Source organism: Oncorhynchus mykiss, chromosome 22 (genome assembly GCF_013265735.2).
Source record: "Oncorhynchus mykiss isolate Arlee chromosome 22, USDA_OmykA_1.1, whole genome shotgun sequence".
Classification (NCBI taxonomy): domain Eukaryota; kingdom Metazoa; phylum Chordata; class Actinopteri; order Salmoniformes; family Salmonidae; genus Oncorhynchus; species Oncorhynchus mykiss.
The window spans coordinates 25,947,598-25,974,258 of record NC_048586.1 but is presented as its reverse complement, the minus strand read 5'-3'; the positions used below and the strand labels follow the sequence as shown (position 1 = coordinate 25,974,258).

Below are 26,661 nucleotides of genomic sequence, written 5' to 3'. Positions count from 1 at the left end.
CCAATAGTTTGGTTTCTGCCACTTCTTCAATTTGTACTCCTCCCATACTTAATTGTATCCCATGCTGTTTTGGCCTTTTCCTAGTTGAACAGACCAACATAACTTTAGTTTTCTTGGTGTTTAAAACAAGTTTGTTTTGGCAAACCCAGTTCCTGATATTCTCCAAATCTCCTTGTAAAGCCTGCTGTACCTGTTGAACCGATTGTCTTGCTGCATAAATTGTAGTATCATCTGCAAATATAGTAGATTGAGTTTCAACCAAGGCATAGGGAAGGTCGTTGGTATATATTAAATAAAGAAGTGGCCATAGGCAGCTGCCCTGCGGTATTCCACAGTTTAACACATTAGTGGAAGAAAATGAACGATTGATATTGGTGGATGTTTCCTGTCAGTTAGATATGACTGTACCCAATTCAATGCTACCTCCTTAAAACCATAATGCATTCATTTTGTCAATTATTTAATGATCCACTAAATCAAATGCTGCACTGAAATCTAAAAATAGTACACCTACAAATGTGCCATTATCCATAGCATTGAGCCACTGGTCAGTCATGTCAACCAATGCAGTGGTAGTGGAATGGTTTTTGCGATAAGCATGCTGATTGGCTGTGATCAGATCATTATTTTCCATGTACTCCAACATTTGTCTACTCACAATACCCTCCAATATCTTACTGAGTGTAGGGAGTAGACTAATTGGTCGACTATTGGCAGGAGTAATGGGTTCTTTGCTGTCTTTCGGAATAGGACACAGTTTCGCATGCTTCCATACATTTGCAAACATCCCCTTTTCCAGTGACCAATTAAATATGTATCTCAGTGGAACTGCAATCTGGGGAGCAGCACAGCGAAGCAAAAAATGTTGTCCATAAGACCATAACCTGTAGATTTACCATCAGGGAATGACTTCAATAGGTTTGACACCTCCTCCACTGACACCTTTTGTAGACTAAAAGAGCAGATCTTATTGCTCATAATATGATCATCAATACATTGGACAATAGCTTGTTTGGGAGAATGTATGTCTACATTGTTGCTCAGTAATTTAATTTTCTGTTTTAAAAAATCTGCAAAACGATTGGCAATATCAACTGGTTTTGTTATTATTCTCCTGTCAACCTCCACACTAGATGGGCATGATGAGATAGATGTACCAAGTAAGCCCTTAACTGTGTTCCATACCTTTTTAGAATCATTTTTACAATCAATAAAAGCATTGTTGTAAAATAACTATTTTTTCTTTCGATTCAATTTAACTGCATAATTACGTAATGTTCTATAATTCTGTTCATCAATTTCTCATTTTGACTTGGCTGCTAAGACTTTTGCCATATTTCTTTGAGAAAAAGCCTCACCCAGTTCATCATCAATCCATGGAGATGGACACGCCCCAACTGTACTCTTTCTTATAGGGGCATGATGGTCCATTACCTCCATGAGCAAATCAATAAAATATTCTGTAGCGTGATTTAAATCATCCTCCAGATAAATCAGCTCCCAGGGTACAACAGCCAAATCATTTAGAAATGACTCATGATTAAATGTTTTAAAATGTATTTTGACCACAATCCTAGGGGGTTTCTTTGGAACCTTGGTGTTCATGGTTATGGTCACAATATTATGGTCTGTCCAGCCCACTGGCATTGATCTGGCTTTTAAGCATTGCAATGGTATATTACAGAAAATCAGATCAATGCATGTGTCTGAACGATGACCCAACTTAATTGAAGATCTCGTAGTATCATTAACCATTTGTTTCAAAGCACAGTTATTAGCATATCTCATCAATTTTGTTCTATTCAAATTATTGTGATCCTTCCAGTTTATATTAAAATCACCCAAGATAAATACATATTTGTTGCTGTCTGTGGCCTGGTCAAACCCAGTGCTTAAGTCATCCAGATAGGACACCTTAGAGCTAGGAGGTCTATATACACATCCTACCAATATATGGCTGCCTGGTGAGGCAGATGTACTTGAGCCCATGGTGCCTCTATTTGACCTACATTAAGGTCATCCCTCCTCTTAAAAGGTATATGATTCTGAAGATACAGTGCAACACCCCCACCATTCCTATTCCTGTCTCTTCTCAGTAGACTATATCCTTGAATGTTAATTTGCCCATCATTTACAGATGCATCTAAATGCATTTCGGTCAAAGCCAAAATATGAATATTATTTATGTTGACCAAGTTAAAAACCTCATGCATTTTGTTAGGAAGGCTACATACATTAACCTGAGCTATATGCAACCCTTTCCTTATCAAGTAGAGATCAATATAGCATGTATTCGTTATAGTTGAAGTTGTCATGATACACTTCAACACACAAACTCAGTTTTAAACATTAAATTAAAATAACCAGGGAGTTACTCCAGAGTCCTGAAACAATTGCCCGTTGATATAAAGTTTATCCATCACCATGGAGACTCGTTGATTCAGGCAACTCTTTTCCTTCATGATGAGAGAGTTTTTTTCTCCGTTCATTGATCTCGGTGGGGAAGTGATCATTCTTTCCAAAATCAGTGTTTCTGAGTTCTCTCCCCGTGTTCTTCGTCATTTCCTTTTGCTTAAATTTATCAAAACATGCAATAATATCCCTTGCATAGAATAGGCCTTGACTTCCTGACTGATGTCTTGAGATGTTGCTTCAATATATCCACATACTTTTCCTGCCTAATGATGCCATCTATTTTGTGAAGTGCACCTATCCCTCCTGCAGCAAAGCACCCCCACAACATGATGCTGCCACCCCCTTTCTTCACAGTTGGGATGGTGTTCTTCAGCTTGCAAGTCTCCCCCTTTTTCCTCCAAACATAACGATGGTCATTATGGCCAAACAGCTCTATTTTTGTTTCATCAGACCAGAGGACATTTCTCCTAAAAGTACCATATTTGTCCCCATGTGCAGCTGCAAACTGTAGTCTGGGTTTTTATGGTGGTTTTGGAGCAGTGGCTTCTTCCTTGCTGAGTGGCCTGTCAGGTTTTGTTGACATAGGACTCGTTTTACTGTGGATATAGATACTTTTGTACCGGTTTCCTCCAGCATCTATACAAGGTCCTTTGCTGTTGTTCTGGGATTGATTTGCACTTTTTGCACCAAAGTACGTTCATCTCTAGGAGACAGAACGCATCTCCTTCCTGAGCGGTATGACGGCTGCGTGGTCCCATGGTGTTTATACTTGCGTACTATTGTTTGTACAGATGAACGTGGTACCTTCAGGCATTTGGAAATTGCTCCCAAGGATTAATGGAGGTCTAAAATTTCTGAGGTCTTGGATGATTTCTTTTGATTTCCCGATGATGTCAATCAGAGGTACTGAGTTTGAAGGTTGGCCTTGAAATACATACATAGGTACACCTCCAATTGACTCAAATGATGTCAGTTAACCTATCAGAAGCTTCTGAAGCCTTGACATCATTTTCTGGAATATTCCAAGCTGTTTAAAGGCACAGTCAACTTAGTGTATGTAAACTTCTGACCCGCTGGAATTGTGATACAGTGAAATGTAAGTGAAATAATCTGTCTGTAAACAGTTGTTGGAAAAATGACTTGTCATGCACAAAGATGTCCTACCCGACTTGTTAACAAACTATAGTTTGTTAACAAGATATTTGTGGAGTGGTTGAAAAACGAGTTTGAAATTACTCCAACCTAAGTGTATGTAAACTTCCGACTTCAACTGTACAAACACACACAAGAGAAGAGAGAGTTGTTAATGGTCACAAACACCCAGAACCTCAAATGTAAAAAGAGAGAAGCGAGCTGACAAACTTTTCTATAAACTTCCGACTTCAACTGTACCTACCCTTACATCCCTGGGGGGCGGCCGGTCAGGAAGTCCAGGATCCAGTTGCAGAGGGAGGTGTTTAGTCCCAGGGTCCTTAGCTTATTGATGAGCTTTGAGGGCATTATGGTGTTGAATCCTGAGCTGTAGTCAATGAATAGCATTCTCACATAGGTGTTCCTTTTGTCCAGGTGGGAAAGGGCAGTGTGGAGTGCAATATAGATTATATCATCTGTGGATCTATTGGGGCAGTATTCAAATTGGAGTGGGTCTAGGGTTTCTGGGATAATGTTGATGATGTGAGCCTTGACCAGCCTTTCAAAGCACTTCATGGCTACAGGCGTGAGTGCTATGGGTCGGTCGTCATTTAGGCAGGTTACCTTCGTGTTCTTGTGCACAGGCACTACGGTGGTCTGCTTAAAACATGTTGGTATTACAGACTCGAACAGGGAGATGTTGAAAATGTCAGTGAAGACATTTGCCAGTTGGTCAGCGTATGCTTGCAGTACACGTCCTGGTAATCCGTCTGGCCCTGTGGCCTTGTGAATGTTGACCTGTTTGATGGTCTTACTCACATCAGCTGCTGAGAGAGTGATCACACAGTCTTCCAGAACAGCTGGTGCTCTCATGCATGTTTCAGTGTTATTAGCCTCCAAGTGAGCATAAAGTAATTTAGCTCGTCTGGTAGGCTCGTGTCACTGGACAGCTCTCGGCTGTGCTTCCCTTTGTAGTCTATAATGGTTTGCAAGCCTTGCCACATTCAACGAGTGTCAGAGCCGGTGTAGTACGAATCGACCGTAGTCCTGTATTGACGCTTTGCCTGTTTAATGGTTCGTCGGAGGGCATAGCGAGATTTCTTATAAACTTCCGGGTTAGAGTCCCACTCCTTGAAAGCAGCAGCTCTAACCATTAGCTCAGTGCGGATGTTGCCTGTAATCCATGGCTACTGGTTGGGGTATGTATGTGCGGTCACTGTGGGGACTACGTCATCGATGCACTTATTGATGAAGCCAATGACTGATGTGGTGTACTCCTCAATGCAATCGGAGGAATCCCGGAACATATTCCAGTCTGTGTATAGCAAAACAGTCCTGTAGCTTAGCATCTGCTTCATCTGACCACTTTTTTATTGATCTAGTCACTGGTGCTTCCTGCTTTAATTTTTTGAATGTAAGCAGGAATCAGGAGGATATAATTATGGTCAGATTTGCCAAATGGAGGGCGAGGGAGAGCTTTGTATGCGTCTCTGTGTGTGGAGTAAAGCTGGTCTAGAGTTTATTTTTATTTAATTTTTTTCCTCTGGTTGCACATTTAACAAGTTGATAGAAATTTGGTCAAATGGATTTAAGTTTCCCTGCATTAAGGTCCCTAGCTACTAGGAGCGCCGCCTCTGGGTGAGCATTTTCTTGTTTGCTTATGGCAGAATACAGCTCATTCAATTCTCATTCTGACTGTGGTAGTATGTAAACAGCTACGAAAAATACAGATGAAAAATCTCAAGGTAGGTAGTGTGGTCTACAGTTTATCATGAGATACTCTACCTCAGGCGAGCAATAGCTCGAGACATCCTTAGATATCGTGCACCAGCTGTTATTTACAAAAATACATAGTCTGCCGCTCCTTGTCTTAACAGACGCCGCTGTTCTATCTTGCCAGTGCAATGAATAACCAGCCAAGCTATATGTTGATAGTGTCGTCGTTCAGCCACAACTCCGTGAAGCATAAGATATTACAGTTTTGAATGTCCCGTTGGTAGTTTAATCCTCCACGTAGGTCATCTATTTCATTGTCCAAAGATTGCACGTTTGCTAGCAGAATGGAAGGAAATGGGGGTTTATTCGATCGCCTACGAATTCTCAGAAGGCGGCCTGCCCTCCGGCCCATTTTTATCCGCCTTCTCTTCACGCAGATCACGGGGATCTGGGCCTATTCCAGAGAAAGCAGTATATCACTCGCATCGTGCTCGTCAGACTCGTTAAAGGAATCCGCCAGTCTGCGGTGAGTAATTGCAGTCCTGATGTCCAGAAGTTATTTTCAGTCATAAGAGACGGTAGCGGCAAAATTATGTACAAATAATTAGTAACAAATATAAGTTGCAAATAAACAAACAAAAAACAAATCGGTTGGGGACATATAAAATGTCTGTCTGTCTTGTCCGGTGCCATTTTAACACCAGTGTATAATCAGTGTATAATCTCAAAACTGTGTACCCTATATCAGTCCACCAAATCCAAGCAGTCTGATTAGTCTATTCTAGGCCTACTTGGAGTAGGCTACACAGTGAGAGTGTGTGTAATTTACAATGGCAAGACCAAGACGAATGGATGTGCATGCTGTGTTAGGGTTTCTACAAGATGAAAACGACTCAGATGGCGGGGAAGAGTGGATTGTGACATCTATGAGGATTATTATTCTGATTCATGCTGATTGGCTTTCCATATCTGGGAATGGATCCATATCAGGCAGCAAGTGAGCGAGTGTCGGATAATGTTTTGGATCAGATGGCATGGGTGTACTTGGTGAAAGGATGAACTCGCCGCTACAACATGCTTGACTTGGCTGCTATAAACGCACACGTGTTGTTCAATCAGTGCATGAACAACATCCATGAGCAGGAAGGAGCTGAATAGAATAAAACTTCATCGTCCATCCAGAACAGACATTTTTCTTTGTCACCTTCCATTGAAAGGATCACATACTAGTCCATCATATTGCATACACTAAAAACATAGAGGACATTGCTACATTTACTCACAAATGACCGCTGTCCCAACTGCACTGGATAGATAAATCTATGATATACTGATACAATTTACATTGCATTTAGTAGTCCAACAGCACAAGGAACAAATGAATGTTTGAACACGTTGTTCTTGGCCATGGGCATTCTGAAGCGCCGGCCAGAGGGAAGCCTCTCCAACTGAGGGTGTAGAGGGTGGGAGGGGTCGCCTACGACAGCCAGTGTCTTCTTTATGGTTGCCTTGTGGAACAGACTGGTCAACTGTGCCTGTGGTCGACCAATTACTTTGCTGGATGTGTTTACTATTTTGGTCAGTTTTGCTCCCCACGCTCAGACTACCATACCAAACTGTCATATTGAACGTGAGGATGCTCTCCACCAAGCTTCTGTACACCCTCTCCAGAACATCCTTACTGACCACAAACCTCTTCAATTTACTGATTAAAAACAGGTGCTGACTTGCTTTAAAAAAAAATAGTCTGCATTCTCTGTGAAACTGAGCATGTTATAAATTTGTGTCCCTAGGTATTTGAAATGCTCAACCACCTCCACTGATTGGTCGTTCAGAGATAGTAGCTGGGACATTGGCAAGTTGTTGCCATTGATGATCAGCTCCTTAGTTTCTTTCTCACATTGATGTGGAGGGCACTTAACCGGCATCCTTCTTGGAGGTTGTTGGTCTGTTTAAAATGACATTAGCATCAGAGTCCCAACAGAGCTATGTCGTCCGTGTACTTGAAAAGGCTCACATTGTTTCCTTGGATCTTCATCTCATTAGTGTAGATGGAGAACCACAATGGTGAAAGGACACACCCTTGTGTTCAGGGTCAGTTCATCAGAGAGGACACCATTCATGAGGACCCTCTGTGGCCTTTCATCATGAGTCTGGCACACGGACTACGTGAGTGAGGGCCAAGGCAGCAGAAAAGATTCCACGTGAGCCATTGCGCAAGCCAAATTGCGCAGAGCTCCCATGGAGGAAAAACTGTAAGGTGGGCAGATGCGCTCGCAACAGAACCCACGACACCGGTTTCAAGCGGCAAGCGAATTGTTGCAATCAAGTGAAAGTGACAAAGACTTTTGGTGACTGTTAGGACAAGGGATAACAGCTACATGAGATCCAACTGTTGCTTGAAGACTCACACCATACTGTAAATATGAGCGAGGCCACAGATAATGTGTCCAATAACTGACAATAATATACTTTTAACAGATGTCATATCAACCCTTATATTCATTATAATGCAATTATTGCTTTTGTGCTGATTTTCACTATTCACAAGCACTGCTTGGCGCCTACACTGATGTTTAGACTACTGATATTTTCTTCATTGACCGGGTGTCTGGCAGTTTGGGTATTTATTTGTTTTGTCGTTTATAAAAAAATATATTTTACTGTGTTACAATGCACATTCTTTTGTTTCATAGTTGTAACAAAGGCACTCCACCAATAAAATAGATTTTCCACTTTAAATTCAGTTTTTGGTGCTTTTTATGTTTTTTACGTAAAGCCTGCACAGTAACATGAACAAAATGAAAATGTCTTATGTTCTTTCAAATACTGACATTTTGGTATACTAATGTTACCATAAACACAACCAAAAAGGGGTCCAACGAGACCGGACTTTTCTAGTTGAATGGATTTATTAGACTGGTGGCTATTGGTGCTCCTCAAGGCCCATCTATTCTCCTGTTAAATATGCATTCGGTCAAATGACCATCATGGTGCTTTGAGGATAAAATGCTGAAAGTGTTTGTCTTTTTTGTTATATTTGTCTGAAAGTACGGATCAAGTTTAAAATCCACACATTTAGGAAAAGTCAGGGACAGGTGGGTTCATCTCCTGTTTGGCAAAGTTGAATTTAAAGGAAGGAGATGATGGTGTATAGGCAAAAACAGTGAACCACAGAGGGTTATTAAGCGGCCGTTACTCAGCAATCCCACTGAGTATTTCCTCTTCCTTACCTCTTCCTTTCCCGGTCTCTTTCAGTGTCATTTTCTAATGGCACATCAGGTGGCGTGTCCATCTGGCAAAGGGATAAAGGTTTAGGGGTGTCATGTGGGTAAGTGTATGTGATCTGACAGAAGAAGGTGGCTACAGTATTCCAATCTACTTCTCATGGAATGGAATACACACACACACACACACACACTGTTCCCAGCTGCTTACCGGGGAGATAGAGAGACCAAGATAATAAATAGCTGAATAACTGGCAGTAAGAGAGATGCTCTCTTCGGCAGACAGGTCTTTAATCAGTCTCTCGCTGTGCTCCTTCCTCTTATGGCACATTTATGTTTAATCTCCATCCTGAGCAGGAAGAGGAGATTTGACTCTTAATTTGCAATGCTAGACCTGCATAACATCAGCCTTATTGTGATTCAGATGCGTGCGTGTGTGTGTGTGTGTGTGTGTGTCATCCCTACCTGGTCATGATGAGCAGCCTGAATGTGTACTGTCTTCCTCTATGTGGATCAGTGGGGAGCTGAAAGCCTGTCACAATAACACAGAACCCCAGGAAAACCGAAGGCTTCTTTAAATAGAATGACTGATGGGATGTTTGCGGTAAACCTCAAGGGATTTAGTCAGTGTATCTCTAGTTTGTCTGTCTTTGTTTGTAGCAGAGACAGAAAATGGAATAAAACCACCATTTATGTGTATCTATCTACTAGTGTGTATTTGTGAGAGACAAACCAAAGTAACATCCCTCCACAGAGACTATTCCTTTCCTTTTCCATCTTCTGTTTTCGCTCTCTTCCTCTCTCACTCTTCCTCCACCTCTCTTCTCTGGATGTGTCTGTGCTATCAACCATATGCTACGTTTTAATATCTTCTCTCTCCTTCTCTCTGTCCTCTCCCTCTATCTCCCTCCCCTCTCTCTTTTAGGATGATAACTGGGGGGAAACCACCACGGCGGTGACTGGCACCTCAGAGCTTAGTCTATCCCAGGAGGAGGTGGTTGGTCTGGGGAAGAGGTCAGAGGACGGCCTGGGGCAAGGCTGTCGGCGTTACGCTCCCCTAGCTCTGGGCCTCTGTGTGGGGCTACTGGTCCTGGCCACCCCTCTGGCCTTCCTGGTCCTCCCGGCGGTGCTGTGGCCGGCCAGGCTGCAGGCCTGTGGCTCAGCCTGCGAGGGCCTCTTCCTCTCTGTGTCCTGTAAACTTCTCATCCTTCTGCTAGCTGTGTGGGCGATCTTCCTGCGCCAGGCCCGTGCCAGCCTGCCCAGGGTGTGTGTGTACCGAGCCCTCCTGGCCATGCTCACACTGCTGCTCACAATCTCCTACTGGCTGTTCTATGGGGTCCGCATTCTCGACTCACAGGTGTGTATGTTTCATAAACGTGAGTGTGTGTAAATCAAATTGTATTTGTCACATGCACCAAATACAACAGGTGTAGACGTACAGTGAAATGCTTACTTACAAGCCCTTAACCAACAATGCAGTTTAAAGAAGAATAAGGTTAATGTATTTACTAAAATAAACTGAAGTAAAAAATAAAATAAAAACAATAAGAAGAAGAAAAATAACAAATAGTTAAAGAGCAACAATCAAATAATGGTAGCGAAGCTATATACAGGGGATGTCGGTACAGAGTCGATGTGTGGGGGCACCAGGTAGTTGAGGTAATTGAAGTAATATGTACATGTAGGTAAAGGTAAAGTGACTGTGCATAGACAATAAACAGAGAGTAGCAGCAGCGTAAAAATGGGTGGGGGGGTGTCAATGCAAATAGTCCAGGTAGCCATTTGATTAGCTGTTCAGGAGTCTTATGGCATGGGGGTAGAAGCTGTTAATTAACATTTTGGACCTAGACTTGGTGCTCCGGTACTGCTTGCCGTGCGGTAGCAGAGAGAACGGTCTATGACTAGGATGGCTGGAGTCTTTGGCAATTTGTAGGGCCTTCCTCTGACACCGCCTGGTATAGAGGTCCTGGATGGCAGGAAGCTTAGCACCAGTGATGTACTGGGCCGTTCGCACTACCCTCTGTAGTGCCTTGCGGTCAGAGGCCAAGCAGTTGCCATACCAAGCGGTGATGCAACCAGTGCAGCAGTAGAACCTTTTGAGGATCTGAGGACCCATGCCAAATCTTTTCTCCCGCGGGGGAATATGCGTTGTTGTGCCCTCTTCACGACTGTCTTGGTATGTTTGGACCATGATAGTTCATTAGTCCACAATCATCTCCTTTGTCTTGATCACGTTGAGGGACAGGTTCTTGTCCTGGCACCACACTTCCAGGTCTCTGACGACCTCCGTATAGGCTGTCTCATCGTTGTCGGTGATCAGGCCTACCACTGTTGTCGTCTACAAACGTAATGATGGTGTTGGAATCGTGCCTGGCCATGCAGTCCTGGGTGAACAGGGAGTACAGGAGGGGACTGTGCATGCACACCTGAGGGGCCCCTGTGTTGAGAATCAGCGTGGAAGATGTTGTTATCTACCCTTACCACTTGGGGGCGGCCCTTCAGGAAGTCCAGGATCCAGTTGCAGAGGGATGTGTTTAGTCCCAGGGTCCTTAGCTTAATGATGATTTGAGGGCACTATGGTGTTGAACGCTGAGCTGTAGTCAATGAACAGCATTCTTACGTAGGTGTTCCTTTTGTCCAGGTGGGAAAGGGCAGTGTGGAGTGCTCCTTGTATGAGCTGAAAGTTTAGAGGGACGGCCAGGTCTTGGTAGATTTGCAGTGGTCTGATACTCTTTCCATTTCAATATTATCGCTTGCACAGTGCTCCTTGGGATGTTTAAAGCTTGGGAAATCTTTTTGTATCCAAATCCGGCTTTAAACTTCTTCACAACAGTATCTCGGACCTGCCTGGTGTGTTCCTTGTTCTTCATGATGCTCTCTGCGCTTTTAACGGACCTCTGAGACTATCACAGTGCAGGTGCATTTATACGGAGACTTGATTACACACAGGTGGATTGTATTTATCATCATTAGTCATTTAGGTCAACATTGGATCATTCAGAGATCCTCACTGAACTTCTGGAGAGAGTTTGCTGCACTGAAAGTAAAGGGGCTGAATAATTTTGCACGCCCAATTTTTCAGTTTTTGATTTGTTAAAAAAGTTTGAAATATCCAATAAATGTCGTTCCACTTCATGATTGTGTCCCACTTGTTGTTGATTCTTCACAAAAAAAATACAGTTTTATATCTTTATGTTTGAAGCCTGAAATGTGGCAAAAGGTCGCAAAGTTCAAGGGGGCCGAATACTTTTGCAAGGCACTGTATATTTTATTTTATTTTATTTCACCTTTATTTAACCAGGTAGGCAAGTTGAGAACAAGTTCTCATTTACAATTGCGACCTGGCCAAGATAAAGCAAAGCAGTTCGACACATACAACGACACCGAGTTACACATGGAGTAAAACAAACATACAGTCAATAATACAGTATAAACAAGTCTATATACGATGTGAGCAAATGAGGTGAGATAAGGGAGGTAAAGGCAAAAAGGCCATGGTGGCAAAGTAAATACAATATAGCAAGTAAAACACTGGAATGGTAGATTTGCAATGGGAGAATGTGCAAAGTAGAAATAAAAATAATGGGGTGCAAAGGAGCAAAATAAATAAATAAATAAAATACAGTAGGGAAATAGGTAGTTGTTTGGGCTAAATTATAGGTGGGCTATGTACAAGTGCAGTAATCTGTGAGCTGCTCTGACAGTTGGTGCTTAAAGCTAGTGAGGGAGATAAGTGTTTCCAGTTTCAGAGATTTTTGTAGTTCGTTCCAGTCATTGGCAGCAGAGAACTGGAAGGAGAGGCGGCCAAAGAAAGAATTGGTTTTGGGGGTGACTAGAGAGATATACCTGCTGGAGCGTGTGCTACAGGTGGGAGATGCAATGGTGACCAGCGAGCTGAGATAAGGGGGGACTTTACCTAGCAGGGTCTTGTAGATGACATGGAGCCAGTGGGTTTGGCGACGAGTATGAAGCGAGGGCCAGCCAACGAGAGCGTACAGGTCGCAATGGTGGGTAGTATATGGGGCTTTGGTGACAAAACGGATTGCACTGTGATAGACTGCATCCAATTTGTTGAGTAGGGTATTGGAGGCTATTTTGTAAATGACATCGCCAAAGTCGAGGATTGGTAGGATTGTCAGTTTTACAAGGGTATGTTTGGCAGCATGAGTGAAGGATGCTTTGTTGCGAAATAGGAAGCCAATTCTAGATTTAACTTTGGATTGGAGATGTTTGATATGGGTCTGGAAGGAGAGTTTACAGTCTAACCAGACACCTAAGTATTTGTAGTTGTCCACGTATTCTAAGTCAGAGCCGTCCAGAGTAGTAATGTTGGACAGGCGGGTAGGTACAGGTAGCGATCGGTTGAAGAGCATGCATTTAGTTTTACTTGTATTTAAGAGCAATTGGAGGCCACGGAAGGAGAGTTGTATGGCATTGAAGCTTGCCTGGAGGGTTGTTAACGCAGTGTCCAAAGAAGGGCCAGAAGTATACAGAATGGTGTCGTCTGCGTAGAGGTGGATCAGAGACTCACCAGCAGCAAGAGCGACCTCATTGATGTATACAGAGAAGAGAGTCGGTCCAAGAATTGAACCCTGTGGCACCCCCATAGAGACTGCCAGAGACCCGACAGCAGACCCTCCGATTTGACACACTGAACTCTATCAGAGAAGTAGTTGGTGAACCAGGCGAGGCAATCATTTGAGAAACCAAGGCTGTCGAGTCTGCCGATGAGGATGTGGTGATTGACAGAGTCGAAAGCCTTGGCCAGATCAATGAATACGGCTGCACAGTAATGTTTCTTATCGATGGCGGTTAAGATATAATTTAGGACCTTGAGCGTGGCTGAGGTGCACCAATGACCAGCTCTGAAACCAGATTGCATAGCAGAGAAGGTATGGTGAGATTCGAAATGGTCGGTAATCTGTTTGTTGACTTGGCTTTCGAAGACCTTAGAAAGGCATGGTAGGATAGATATAGGTCTGTAGCAGTTTGGGTCAAGAGTGTCACCCCCTTTGAAGAGGGGGATGACCGCAGCTGCTTTCCAATCTTTGGGAATCTCAGACGACATGAAAGAGAGGTTGAACAGGCTAGTAATAGGGGTGGCAACAATTTTGGCAGATCATTTTAGAAAGAAAGGGTCCAGATTGTCTAGCCCGGCTGATTTGTAGGGGTCCAGATTTTGCAGCTCATTCAGAACATCAGCTGAGCAGATTTGGGAGAAGGAGAAATGGGGAAGGCTTGGGCGAGTTGTTGTGGGGGGTGCAGTACTGTTGACCGGGGTAGGAGTAGCCAGGTGGAAAGCATGGCCAGCCGTAGAAAAATGCTTATTGAAATTCTCAATTATGGTGGATTTATCAGTGGTGACAGTGTTTCCTATCTTCAGTGCAGTGGGCAGCTGGGAGGAGGTGTTCTTATTCTCCATGGACTTTACAGTGTCCCAGAACTTTTTTGAGTTAGTGTTGCAGGAAGCAAATTTCTGCTTGAAAAAGCTAGCCTTGGCTTTTCTAACTGCCTGTGTATAATGGTTTCTAGCTTCCCTGAACAGCTGCATATCACGGGGGCTGTTCGATGCTAATGCAGAACGCCATAGGATGTTTTTGTGTTGGTTAAGGGCAGTCAGGTCTGGGGAGAACCAAGGGCTATATCTGTTCCTGGTTCTAAATTTCTTGAATGGGGCATGTTTATTTAACCTTTCTGATCTCCCCATCCCGGATCCGGGATCGTGAATACAGACTCAAGCTCATTACCATAACGCAACGTTAACTATTCATGAAAATCGCAAATGAAATGAAATAAATATGCTAGCTCTCAAGCTTAGCCTTTTGTTAACAACACTGTCATCTCAGATTTTCAAAATATGCTTCTCAACCATTGCAAAACAAGCATTTGTGTAACAGTATTGATGGCTAACGTAGCATTTAGCATTAGCATTCAGCTGGCAACATTTACACAAAAAAACAGAAAAGCATTCAAAAAAATCATTTACCTTTGAAGAACTTCAGATGTTTTCAATGAGGAGACTCTCAGATAGCAAATGTTCAGTTTTTCCTGAAAGATTATTTGTTTAGGACAAATCGCTCCGTTTTCTGCGTCACGTTTAGCTATGAAAAAACCCCTTTATCCAGGATTGTGTAAATCTATCAGCAAGCTCATTAGCATAACACAACGTTAACTATTTATGAAAATCGCAAATGAAATGAAATAAATATGCCATCTCTCAAGCTTAGCCTTTTGTAAACAACACTGTCATCTCAGATTTTCAAAATATGCTTCTCAACCATAGGAAAACAATCATTTGTGTAAAAGTAGCTAGCTAGCGTTAGCATTTCGCGTTAGCATTTAGCATTAGCGTTAGCATCCAGCACGCAACATTAACAAAAACATAAAAGCCTTCAAATAAAATCATTTACCTTTGAAGAACTTCTGATGTTTTCAATGAGGATACTCTCAGTTAGATAGCAGATGCTCAGTTTTTCCAAAAAGATTCCTTGTGTATTAGAAATAGCTCCGTTTTATACATCACATTTGGCTACCAAAAAAAATCCATAAATTCAGTCCTCAAAACGCAAACTTTTTTCCAAATTAACTCCATAATATCGACTGAAAACATGGCAAACGTTGTTTAGAATCAATCATCAAGGTGTTTTTCACATATCTCTTCATTGATACATCGTTCTTGGACACATGCTTTCTCCCCTGAATCAAATGGTAAAGTAGAAGCAGCTGGCAATTGCGCACCGAATTCGACGCAGGACACCAGGCGGACACTTGGAAAATGTAGTCTCTTATGGTCAATCTTCCAATGATATGCCTACAAATACGTCACAATGCTGCTAAGACCTTGGGCGAACGACAGAAAGTGTAGGCTCATTCGTTGCGCAATCACAGCCATATAAGGAGAGAATGGAAAACAGAGCTTCAGAAATTCTGCTAATTCCTGGGTGATGCATCATCTTGGTTTCGCCTGTAGAATGAGTTCTGGGGCACTTACAGACAAAATCTTTGCAGATTCTGAAACTTCAGAGTGTTTTCTTTATATATATGCATAGTCGAGCATCTTTTCGTGACAAAATATCGCGCTTAAAACGGGAACGTTTTTTATCCAAAAATGAAATAGCGCCCCTAGAGCTCTAACAGGTTAAGATGGTTAGGAAGGCATTTTAAAAAAATATCCAGGCATCCTCTACTGACGGGATGAGATCAATATCCTTCCAGGATACCCCGGCCAGGTCGATTAGAAAGGCCTGCTCGCTGAAGTGTTTCAGGGAGCGTTTTACAGTGATGAGTGGAGGTTGTTTGACCGCTGACCCATTACGGATGCAGGCAATGAGGCAGTGATCGCTGAGATCTTGGTTGAAAACAGCAGAGGTGTATTTAGAGGGCAAGTTGGTTAGGATGATATCTATGAGGGTGCCCGTGTTTAAGGCTTTGGGGAGGTACCTGGTAGGTTCATTGATAATTTGTGTGAGGTTGAGGGCATCAAGTTTAGATTGTAGGATGGCTGGGGTGTTAAGCATGTTCCAGTTTAGGTCGCCTAGCAGCAAAAGCTCTGAAGATAGATGGGGGGCAATCAGTTCACATATGGTGTCCAGAGCACAGCTGGGGGCAGAGGGTGGTCTATAGCAGGCGGCAACGGTGAGAGACTTTTTAAAAGTAGAAGTTCAAATTGTTTGGGTACAGACCTGGATAGTAGGACAGAACTCTGCAGGCTATCTTTGCAGTAGATTGCAACACCGCCACCTTTGGCAGTTCTATCTTGTCTGAAAATGTTGTAGTTTGGAATTAAAATGTCTGAATTTTTGGTGGTCTTCCTAAGCCAGGATTCAGACACGGCTAGAACATCCGGGTTGGCAGAGTGTGCTAAAGCAGTGAATAGAACAAACTTAGGGAGGAGGCTTCTAATGTTAACATGCATGAAACCAAGGCTATTACGGTTACAGAAGTCGTCAAAAGAGAGCGCCTGGGGAATAGGAGTGGAGCTAGGCACTGCAGGGCCTGGATTCACCTCTACATCGCCAGAGGAACAGAGTAGGAGTAGAATAAGGGTGCGGCTAAAAGCAATAACAATTGGTCGTTTAGAACGTCTGGAACAGAGAGTAAAAGGAGGTTTCTGGGGGCGATAAAATAGCATCAAGGTATAATGTACAGACAAAGGTAAGGTAGGATGTGAATACAGTGGAGGTAAACCTAGGTATTGAGTGATGAAGAGAGAGATATTGTCTCTAGAAACATCATTGAAACCAGGAGATGTCATTGCATGTGTGGGTGGTGGAACTAATAGGTTGGATAAGGTATAATGAGCAGGACTAGAGGCTCTACAGTGAAATAAGCCAATAAACACTAACCAGAACAGCAATGGACAAGGCATATTGACATTAAGGAGAGGCATGCTCATTCGAGTGATCAAAAGGGTCCAGTGAGTGGAGAGGTTGGTTGGGGGTCACGGCGATTTAGACAGCTAAATCGGTAGCAAGCTAGCATAGGAGCAAGCTAGCATAGAATGGAGGTCTGTTATTAGCCAACTCTTGCGTTCCGTCAGTAGATTAGTGGGTTTCCGTGTGGTAGAGGGGATTAATCCAAATCACACAACAACAACAAAAATAAAAACAATAGATATAGTTATAGAGGCCCAAGAAGAAAAATAAATAAATAAATAAAAATAAAATAAAATAAAAATTGTCCGATTGTCTATTCAGATAGCAGCCGATAAGATAGCCAACGGATAGCAGGCCGCAGATGGGCGCCCAGTCAACGTTGCGCCGGAGGAGCCAGCCGGACAATTCCCTCGGGTAGACAACGTCGGCAGTCCAACTGTGAAGGCCCGGTGGGGCTCCGCGTAGGCAGCAAAACGGGTCCGGATAGGTGACTGCAGCCCAGGAGTGATTGATGGAACTTGGGTGAACTTTTTAGCCTTCCTGTGACATTGGGTACTGTAGGTGTCCTGGAGGGCAGGTGGTTTGCCCCCGCACCACCCTCTGGAGAGCCCTGCGGTTGTTTGCGGTGCAGTTGCCGTACCAGGCGGTGATACAGCCCGACAGGATGCTCTCAATGCCAGTTGGTTAACGCATGCTCAGAGTACACTTCCTGGTAATCTGTCTGGCCCTGCGGCCTTGTGAACTTAGACCTGTTTAAAGGTCTTACTCATATCGTCTATGGAGAGCGTGATCACACGCCTAGTTAAATAAATAAAATAAAATCACACAGTTGTCCGGAACAGCTGGTGCTTAAATGCATGCTTCAGTGTTGCTTGCCTTCAAGCGAGCATAGAAGTCATTTAGCTCGTCTGGTAGGCTCGTGTCACTGGGCAGCTCACAGCTGTGCTTCCCTTTGTTGTCTGTAATAATTTGCAAGCCTTGCCACGTCCGATGAGCGTCAGAGCTGGAGTAGTACGATTCAATCTTAGTCCTGTATTGATGCTTTGTCTGTTTGATGGTTCGTCTGAGGGCATAGCGGGATTTCTTATAAGCTTCCGGGTTAGAGTCCCGCTCCTTGAGAGCGGCAGCTCTACCCTTTAGCTCAGTGCGGATTTTGCCTGTAATCCATGGCTTCTGGTTGGGGTATGTATGTACGGTCACCGTGGGGACGATGTAATCAATGCACTTATTGATGAAGCCAGTGACCAATGTGGTGTACTCCTCAATGCCATCTGAGGAATCCCGGAACATATTCCAGTCTATGCTAGCAAAACAGTCCTGTACCTTAGCATCTGCGTCATCTGACCACTTACGTGTTGATCTAGTCACTGGTACTTCCTGCTTTAGTTTTTGCTTGTAAGCAGGAATCAGGAGGATAGAATTATGGTCAGATTTGTCAAATGGAGGGTGAGGGAGAGCTTTGTATGCATCTCTGTGTGTGGAGTTAAGGTGGTCTAGAGTTTAAAAAATATATATATATTTCTTTTTTTACCTCTGGTTGCACATGTAACATGCTGGTAGAAATGAGGTCAAAAGGATTTAAGTTTCCCTGCATTAAAGTCCCCGGCCACCTCTGGATGAGCTTTTTCATGCAACTTGCAAACGTGTGTGTGTGTGTGTGTGTGTGTGTGTTAACTCTGTGTTTCCAGGATGAGGACTACCAGGGTATCGTCCAGTTCGCTGTGTCTCTGGTGGACTCTCTGCTGTTTGTCCACTACCTGGCCATTGTTCTGCTGGAGCTCAGACAGCTCCAGCCCTGCTACAGCCTGTGTGTTATACGCTCCACTGACGGAGAGACACGCTACTACAACCTGGGACAGCTCAGGTAATACAAACACACTCGCATCCACACATACACACACTCAAAACCAACTGAAATATGATGTAGAGAAATTCAATCATTTCATAAGCATCTTAACATATCAAGCAAATCCATGCTGCTACAATCTCTTGCTAAAATGATGCAGCTGACTGGAGCAAAGTCATTGATCTTCCAGCAATATGAACTCTGTCTGTGTACAACAGTAGAGCCTCAGGGATCTGGCTGGTGTACTTATTGTGGCCCTGATGATCTGAGTAACCCTGTTGTGTCCACTATTGCCACTTAGCAGAAGCCAGTCAGCTGATCAATCAGCTAGCAGAAACATCTACAGATAATCAGACTATTAAAGAATGCCTTCAGAATGCCCCCCACCCATACGTGTGTGTGTGTGTGTGTGTGTGTGTGTGTGTGTGTGTGTGTGTGTGTGTGTGTGTGTGTGTGTGTGTGTGTGTGTGTGTGTGTGTGTGTGTGTACACACACACACTGTTGAACTGTGAGTAATTGGAGACTTATGTCCAAGGGGAAGAGTGGCAGTATTTTAGTTACTAAATCACCCAGAATGCTCCAGTCCTTTCACTCAGGGGGGCTGTTCTGGGAATTGGGGCAGGGGCCTGAGAAAAGGGGTCCGTTTTGATTGATTATGATGAATTCTCTCTCTAGTAACTGATCTAAGGTCAGCTTTGTGTTTTTCCCTTTAACGGTTAGGGTTTGTGGAAGACAAACTTATCCTAGATCGGTGCCTTAGGACAACTTCTACCCAGAGCTGTGCTGAATGATTCCTCACCAAACTAGAACAAAACAACATCATGATTTTGGGGATTTTCACTAAATGTAATCCATAGAAGGATTACATTTTTATTATTTGTTCAATCAATACGCAGAATTAACAGCCGTGGACAAATGATAAATGCCTTGTCAGTGCAACCCAAAATAAAACCCACTCCATATGGATTGTTGACATATTTGCAATTTGTATCTTAAAGCGTAATTGAGAGAATTGATTGAAGTTGGAGTATTTGTGACATTTAGGCCTTACCCAGGCCTCCTTTAAGTCTCCATAATGTTTCATCTGTAGGTGCACAATTCAATGGTTGGTATCATATGAAGCCTTACGGCTTGTACTTTACAAGTAGTATTTTGATTTTTTTTTAAATGTTGTAATGAATTTTGAATAATGTCAACATGAATCTTGAAAATATATTTTATTATTACTGACATATCAACATTCTAGAGTGGGATTTCTGCTAGTTTTAAAATCAACAGTGAAGAGTCGACTCCGGAATGCTGGCCTTCTAGGCAGAGTTCCTCTGTCCAGTGTCTGTGTTATTTTGCCCATCTTAATCTTTTCTTTTTATTGGCCAGTCTGAGGTGTTTTTTCTTTGCAACTGCCTTCAAGGCCAGCATCCTGGAGTCGCCTCCTCACTGTTGACGTTGAGACTGGTGTTTTGTGGGTGCTATTTAATAAAGCTGCCAGTTGAGGACTTGTGAGGCGTCTGTTTCTCAAACTAGACACTCTCTAATGTACTTGTCCTCTTGCTCAGTTGTTCACCGGGGCCTCCCACTCGTCTTCTATTCTGATTAGAGCCCGTTTGCGCTGTTCTGTGAAGGGAGTAGTACACAGTGTTGCACAAGATCTTCAGTTTCTTGGCAATTTCTCACATGGAATAGCCTTCAATTCTCAGAACAAGAATATAGTTTCAGAAGCTTGTTCTTTGTTTCTGGCCATTTTGAGCCTGTAATCGAACCCACAAATGCTGATGCTCCAGATACTCAACTAGTCTAAAGAAGATCAGTTTTATTGCTTCTTTAATCAGATCAACAGTTTTCAGCTGTGCTAACTTAATTGCAAATGGGTTTTCTAATGATCAAGCCTTTTAAAATGAAAAACTTGGATTAACTAACACAACGTGCCATTGGAACACAGGAGTGATGGTTGCTGATAATGGACCTCTGTACACCTTTGTAGATATTCCATTAAAATTCAGCCGTTTCCAGCCACAATAGTCATTTACAACATTAACAATGTCTACACTGCATTTCTGATCAATTTGATGTTATTTTAATGGACAACAACAATGACATTTCGAAGTGACCCCAAACTTTTGAACGGTAGTGTACATTGCCTAATATGCCAATGTAACCAATCACAGCCCTACTTTTAATTGTATCATTGCACATCCTGCAAATCACAAAGAAAGGGCCACCATTTTGAATCCGTTTTCCCTCTGTTGGTAATGCTGACAAATTGGATCATAACTCTAAACGTAGCGGAGATCCCACTCTGGAATTTTGATATGCACTAAAGATTACCATTATGTTCAACAATATATAGAACATTTTGCCAAATATATATATTTTTTGTTCAAATTTATATTTGACAATGTTCATACATTTAATATAAGAAAGTTACTGAAATTAAGATTCTACTCATATTACAGAGCAAGAAGCAAAGCTTTATATGACACCAACTTTTACTTGTGGCACCAACAGAGGAACCATTATGGAGTCTTAAAACCTCTTAAGGATTGGACCCTTTTAAAAAGAAAAAATCTCCTAAAATCACATACCCAAATCTAACTGCCCGTAGCTCATGATGTGAAGCAAGGATATGCATATTCTTGATCGCATTTGAAAGGAAACATTTTGAAGTTTGTGGAAATGTGAAATGAATGTAGGGAGCACTGGATGACATAGCCCTGGTCTGCAGTCGTCTGGTCTGGGGGAGTAGTGTAGATATGAGGCATGCTGTAATGGACTATCTACTTCTTTTCTGACCTTTTCTTATAATCCATCTGTTCTCTCTACCCTCCTCTTATGCCTCTCTTCTCTCTCTCTCTTTCAAGGGGCTTTATTGGCATGGGAAACGTATGTTAACATTGCCAAAGCAAGTGAAGTAGATAATAAACAATACAAATGACCTCAGATAAAAAAAAAATTGTAGAACTCCACAAGTCTGGTTCATCCTTTTCAGCAATTTCCAAATGAACAGTAAACATTACACTCACAGAAGTTCAAAAATAATAAAGACATTACAAATGTCATTATGTACAGTATTGTACAGCAAAATACAGTGTTGTAAATAAATATGGGTTGTATTTACACTGGTTGACCTTTTCTTGTGGCAACAGGTCACAAATCTTGCTGCTGTTATGTCACACTGTGGTATTTCACCCAGTAGATATGGGAGTTTATCAAATTCGGGTTTGTTTTCGATTTCTTTGTGGTTCTGTGTAATCAGAGGGAAATACAGTTGAAGTCGGAAGTTTACATACACTTAGGTTGGAGTCATTAAAACTCGTTTTTCAACCACTCCACAAATTTCTTGTTAACAAACTATAGCTTTGGCAAGTTGGTTAGGACATCTACTTTGTGCATGACACAATTGTTGGAAAAATTACTTGTTTACAGACAGATTATTCCACTTAGAATTCACCTTATCACAATTCCAGTGGGTTAGAAGTTTACATACACTAAGTTGACTGTGCCTTTAAATAGCTTGGGTAATTCCAGAAAATGATGTCATGGCTTTAGAAGCTTCTGATAGGCTAATTGACATAATTTGAGTCAATTGGAGGTATACCTGTGGATGTATTTCAAGGCCTACCTTCAAACTCAGTGCCTCATTGCTTGACATCATGGGGAAATCAAAAGAAATCAGCCAAGACCTCAAATAAAAAAAAAATGTAGAACTCCACAAGTCTGGTTCATCCTTTTCAGCAATTTCCAAATGCCTGAATGGACCACATTCTGTACAAACAATAGTACGCAAGTATAAACACCATGGGACCACGCAGCCGTCATAGCGCTCAGGAAGGAGACGCGTTCTGTCTCCTAGAGGTGAACGTACTTTGGTGCGAAAAGTGCAAATCAATCCCAGAAAAACAGCAAAGGACCTTGTGAAGATGCTGGAGGAAAAAGGTACAAAAGTATCTATATCCACAGTAAAACGAGTCCTATATCGACACAACCTGAGAGGCTGCTCAGCAAGGAAGAAGCAACTGCTCCAAAACCGCCATTAAAAAAGCCAGACTACGGTTTGAAACTGCACATGGGGTCAAAGATCGTACTTTTTGGAGAAATGTCCTCTGGTCTGATGAAACAAAAATATAACTGTTTGGCCGTAATGACCATTGTTAATCTGTAATCTGCATTTTTGGACACCGATCATGGCCGATTACATTGCACTTCACGAGGAGACTGTGTGGCAGGCTGACTACCTGTTATGCGAGTGCAGCAAGGAGCCAAGGTAAGGTGCTAGCTAGCATTAAACATATCTTATTAAAAAACATCTATCTTAACATAATCACTAGTTAACTACACATGGTTGATGATATTCCTAGTTTATCTAGCTTGTCCTGCGTTGCATATAATCGATGTGATGCCTGTTAATTTATCATTGAATCATAGCCTACTTCGCCAAACGGGTGATTTAAAAAGCGCATTCGTGAAAAGTCTTTCTTAAAATCAATACACAAGTATATATTTTTAAACCTGCATATTTAGTTCATTTTGCCTGCTAACATGAATTTATTTTAACTAGGGAAATTGTTTCACTTCTCTTGCATGTATGTGCAGCAGTTTGGGCCGCCTGGCTCGTTGCGAACTGTGAAGACGATTTCTTCCTAACAAAGACAGCCAACTTCGCCAAACGGGGGATGATTTAACAAAAGCGCATTTGCGGAAAAAGCATAATCGTTGCACGAATGTACCTAACTATAAATCAATGCCTTTCTTAAAATCAATACACAGAAGTATATATTTTTAAACCTGCATATTTAGTTAAAAGATATGTATGTTAGCAGGCAATCTTAAACTATGGAAATTGTGTCACTTCTCTTGCATTCATTGCACGCAGAGTCAGGGTATATGCAACAGTTTGGGGCCGCCTGGCTCGTTGCAAACTAATTCGCCAGAATTGTACGTAATTATGACATAACATTGAAGGTTGTGCAATGTAACTGGAATATTTAGATTTATGGATGCCACCCGTTAGATATAATACGTAACGGTTCCGTATTTCACTGAAAGAATAAACGTTTTATTTTCGAAATGATTGTTTCCAGATTTGACCATATTAATGACCTAAGGCTCGTATTTCTGTGTGTTATTATGTTATAATTAAGTCTATGATTTGATATTTGATAGAGCAGTTTGACTGAGCTGTGGTAGGCAGCAGCAGGCTCGTAAGCATTCATTGACAGCACTTTCGTGCGTTTGCCAGCAGCTCTTCGCAATGCTTCAAGCATTGAGCTGTTTATGACTTCAAGCCTATCAACTCCCAAGATTAGGCTAGTGTAACTGATGTGAAATGGCTAGCTAGTTAGCGGGGTGCACGCTAGTAGCGTTTCAAACGTCACACACTGAGACTTGGAGTAGTTGTTCCCCTTGCTCTGCAAGGGCCGCGGCTTTTGTGGAGCGATGTGTAACGAGGCTTCGAGGGTGGCTGTTGTCGATGTGTTCCTGGTAGCCCAGGTAGGGGTGAGGAGAGGGACGGAAGCTATACTGTTTCACTGGCAATACTGAAGTGCCTATAAGAACATCCAATATTCAAAGGTATATGAAATACAAATGGTATAGAGAGAAATAGTCCTATAATTCCTATAATAACTACAACCTAAAACTTCTTACCTAGGAATATTGAAGACTCATGTTAAAAGGAACCACCAGCTTTCATGTTCTGAGCAAGGAACTTAAACGTTAGCTTTTTTACATGGCACATATTGCACTTTTACTTTCTTCTCCAACACTTTGTTTTTGCATTATTTAAACCAAATTGAACATGTTTCATTATTTATTTGAGGCAAAAAAAAATGTAAATTGATGTATTATATTAAGTTAAAATAAAAATGTTCATTCAGTATTGTTGTAATTGTCATTTATTTCAAATAAATAAAAATTGGCCGATTTTTAATCAGTATCGGCTTTTTTTGGTCGTCCAATAATCGGTATCGGCGTTGAAAATCATAATTGGTCGACCTCTAGTTTACCCATACATCTCCATTTTGGATAGATAATTCTTTGTTGTTTGTTTAGTGGTTTCCAATTTTCCCAGAAGTGTTTAGAGTCTATGGACATACCCAGCGTGCGACAGAGCTGCAGGAGTTGTGACCTGTTTTTGTTTATGTTGTGATATTGCCTAGGGGGGCATATGGGGGAGGGAATGCTGTCACCTCCAGGCAGGTGTTTGTCCCCCTGTGTGCTGAGGGTGTCAGGTTCTTGTCCGGTTCTGGCATTTAGGTCACCACAGACTAGTACATGTCCCTGGGCCTGGAAATTATTGATTTCCCCCTCTAGGATGGAGACGCTGTCTTCATTAAAGTATGGGGATCTAGTGGGGGGGGGGTATAGGTAGCACACAGGACATTTTTCTCTGTTGAGAGAATTAATTTTTGAATTTCTAGACAAATGTAAAATGTTCCTGTTTTGATTAATTTAATGAAGTGAGTTAGGTCTGCTCTATACCAAATGAACATACCCCCTGAGTCCCTTCCCTGTTTCACACCTGGTAGTTTGGTGGATGGGACTACCAGCTCTCTGTAACCTAGAGGGCAACAAGTGGGTCCGTCTCCTCTATACCAGGTTTCTTGTAGGATGACAATGTCTGTATTTCTGATTTCTTTGAAGTCCAGGTTTCTGCTCTTTTAGGGTCCGTCTCCTCAATGACCTCAGGCCTTGGATATTCTCAAATGAGATGGTGAAAACTTTGTGTTCCATGAAGTGTCCAATGTTGTCAGTTGTGTGGTTTGGCCTCAGACATGCCATTGGAGTGAAGGTTATGTTGTAGAGGGTACCATCCTGTATATGTTCCTGGCAAAAAAATCTAAGTTTATCTAACTCTAAACATATATTTTTTTTTAAGAACATGCTGGAAAATGCAGGAGCTCATCTGATCATGACCTCTCTCTGTCTCTCTGTCTCTCTGTCTCTCTGTCTCTCTGTCTCTCTGTGTCTCTGTCTCTGTCTCTCTCTGTGTGTGTGTGTCAGTATTCAGAGGGCAGCGCTGTCTCTGCTGGAGTTCTACTACAGGGACTTCCCTCTCCATAACCCTGCCCTTCTCTCCGCCTCCAAGCACCGTGCCGCCAAGCACCTGGCCGGCCTCAAGGTCTACACCGTGGACGGTTAGTACACCTACGGTTTTTCTATGGTTCCTCAATGCTTACATTTGGTTTGTGTCCCTGTGTCGTCTGACCTCCTATCATCTCTCGTTTCCTCTTTGTAACTGCATCTTAATGTGCAGCACTGTCTGTCTTTCATTCTTTGTCTCTCCATTCTCTCAGCTCTCTGTCTACCGTATTTGTTGCTTCGTTGTGACGCTCTCTCTTCATCTACTCTCCCACTCCACCCTAAGCAGCGTTTAAAGCTAAAGTGAGAGCTTACCTTTTGGACAATGACAGTAAGTAAAGATCTCTGTGTGCCCTCTCACTTTTCACTAGTGTACACTACTAACCTCACTTCCCCCAATGTTTACACTGCTTCTAAGCATGCACACACAGATACACACCAGTCTAACCACCACTTTCATTTGCGAGATATGCTTTACACACACACACATGCGCACAGGCACCTACTTCGCAGCTCAGTGTGAGACAGCTTTTATGGTTCTTCTCTATGTTCTTTGTAGCAGAGTTTGATAGAGGAGAATGCTGGTACATTGTCCTCACAGACATTTGCATTTCAGCCTTTTAATAATTCATCACACTAGCTCCTTCTGCACATTCCCATGCTCTCTCTTTGTCTCTGTCTCTCTCTCTCTCCCCTTTCTCTCTCTCTACCCCTCGTTCTCACGTTCACTCTCTCTCATCTATCTGTCTGTCCGTATTTCGTCCTCCTTTTCTCAGTGTGTTTCTGTAGGCTAGCAGAGTGGGTCTTTAGGTTTCTAGTGTTTTTAACCAGCCCAGATCTGCTCTAATGGAACTCACCTGTATTTATTTTGGGG

At 42.4% G+C, this 26,661-nt stretch overlaps 1 protein-coding gene across 2 annotated transcripts in view; it reads left to right on the top strand.

Annotated features, from left to right (window-relative positions):
- The window catches only part of LOC110501638 (vang-like protein 1), a 56,092-nt gene that overhangs the window by 26,966 nt on the left and 2,465 nt on the right, over nt 1–26,661 (top strand). The window contains exons 4-7 of one of the 2 annotated variants that reach the window (XM_021579338.2): nt 9,415–9,846; nt 18,553–18,728; nt 25,710–25,843; nt 26,077–26,118. In XM_021579338.2, coding sequence (XP_021435013.2) covers nt 9,415–9,846; nt 18,553–18,728; nt 25,710–25,843; nt 26,077–26,118 — 784 coding nt within the window. The remainder of the gene's footprint in view (nt 1–9,414; nt 9,847–18,552; nt 18,729–25,709; nt 25,844–26,076; nt 26,119–26,661) is intronic. The other variant, XM_021579339.2, reaches the window with a different exon arrangement.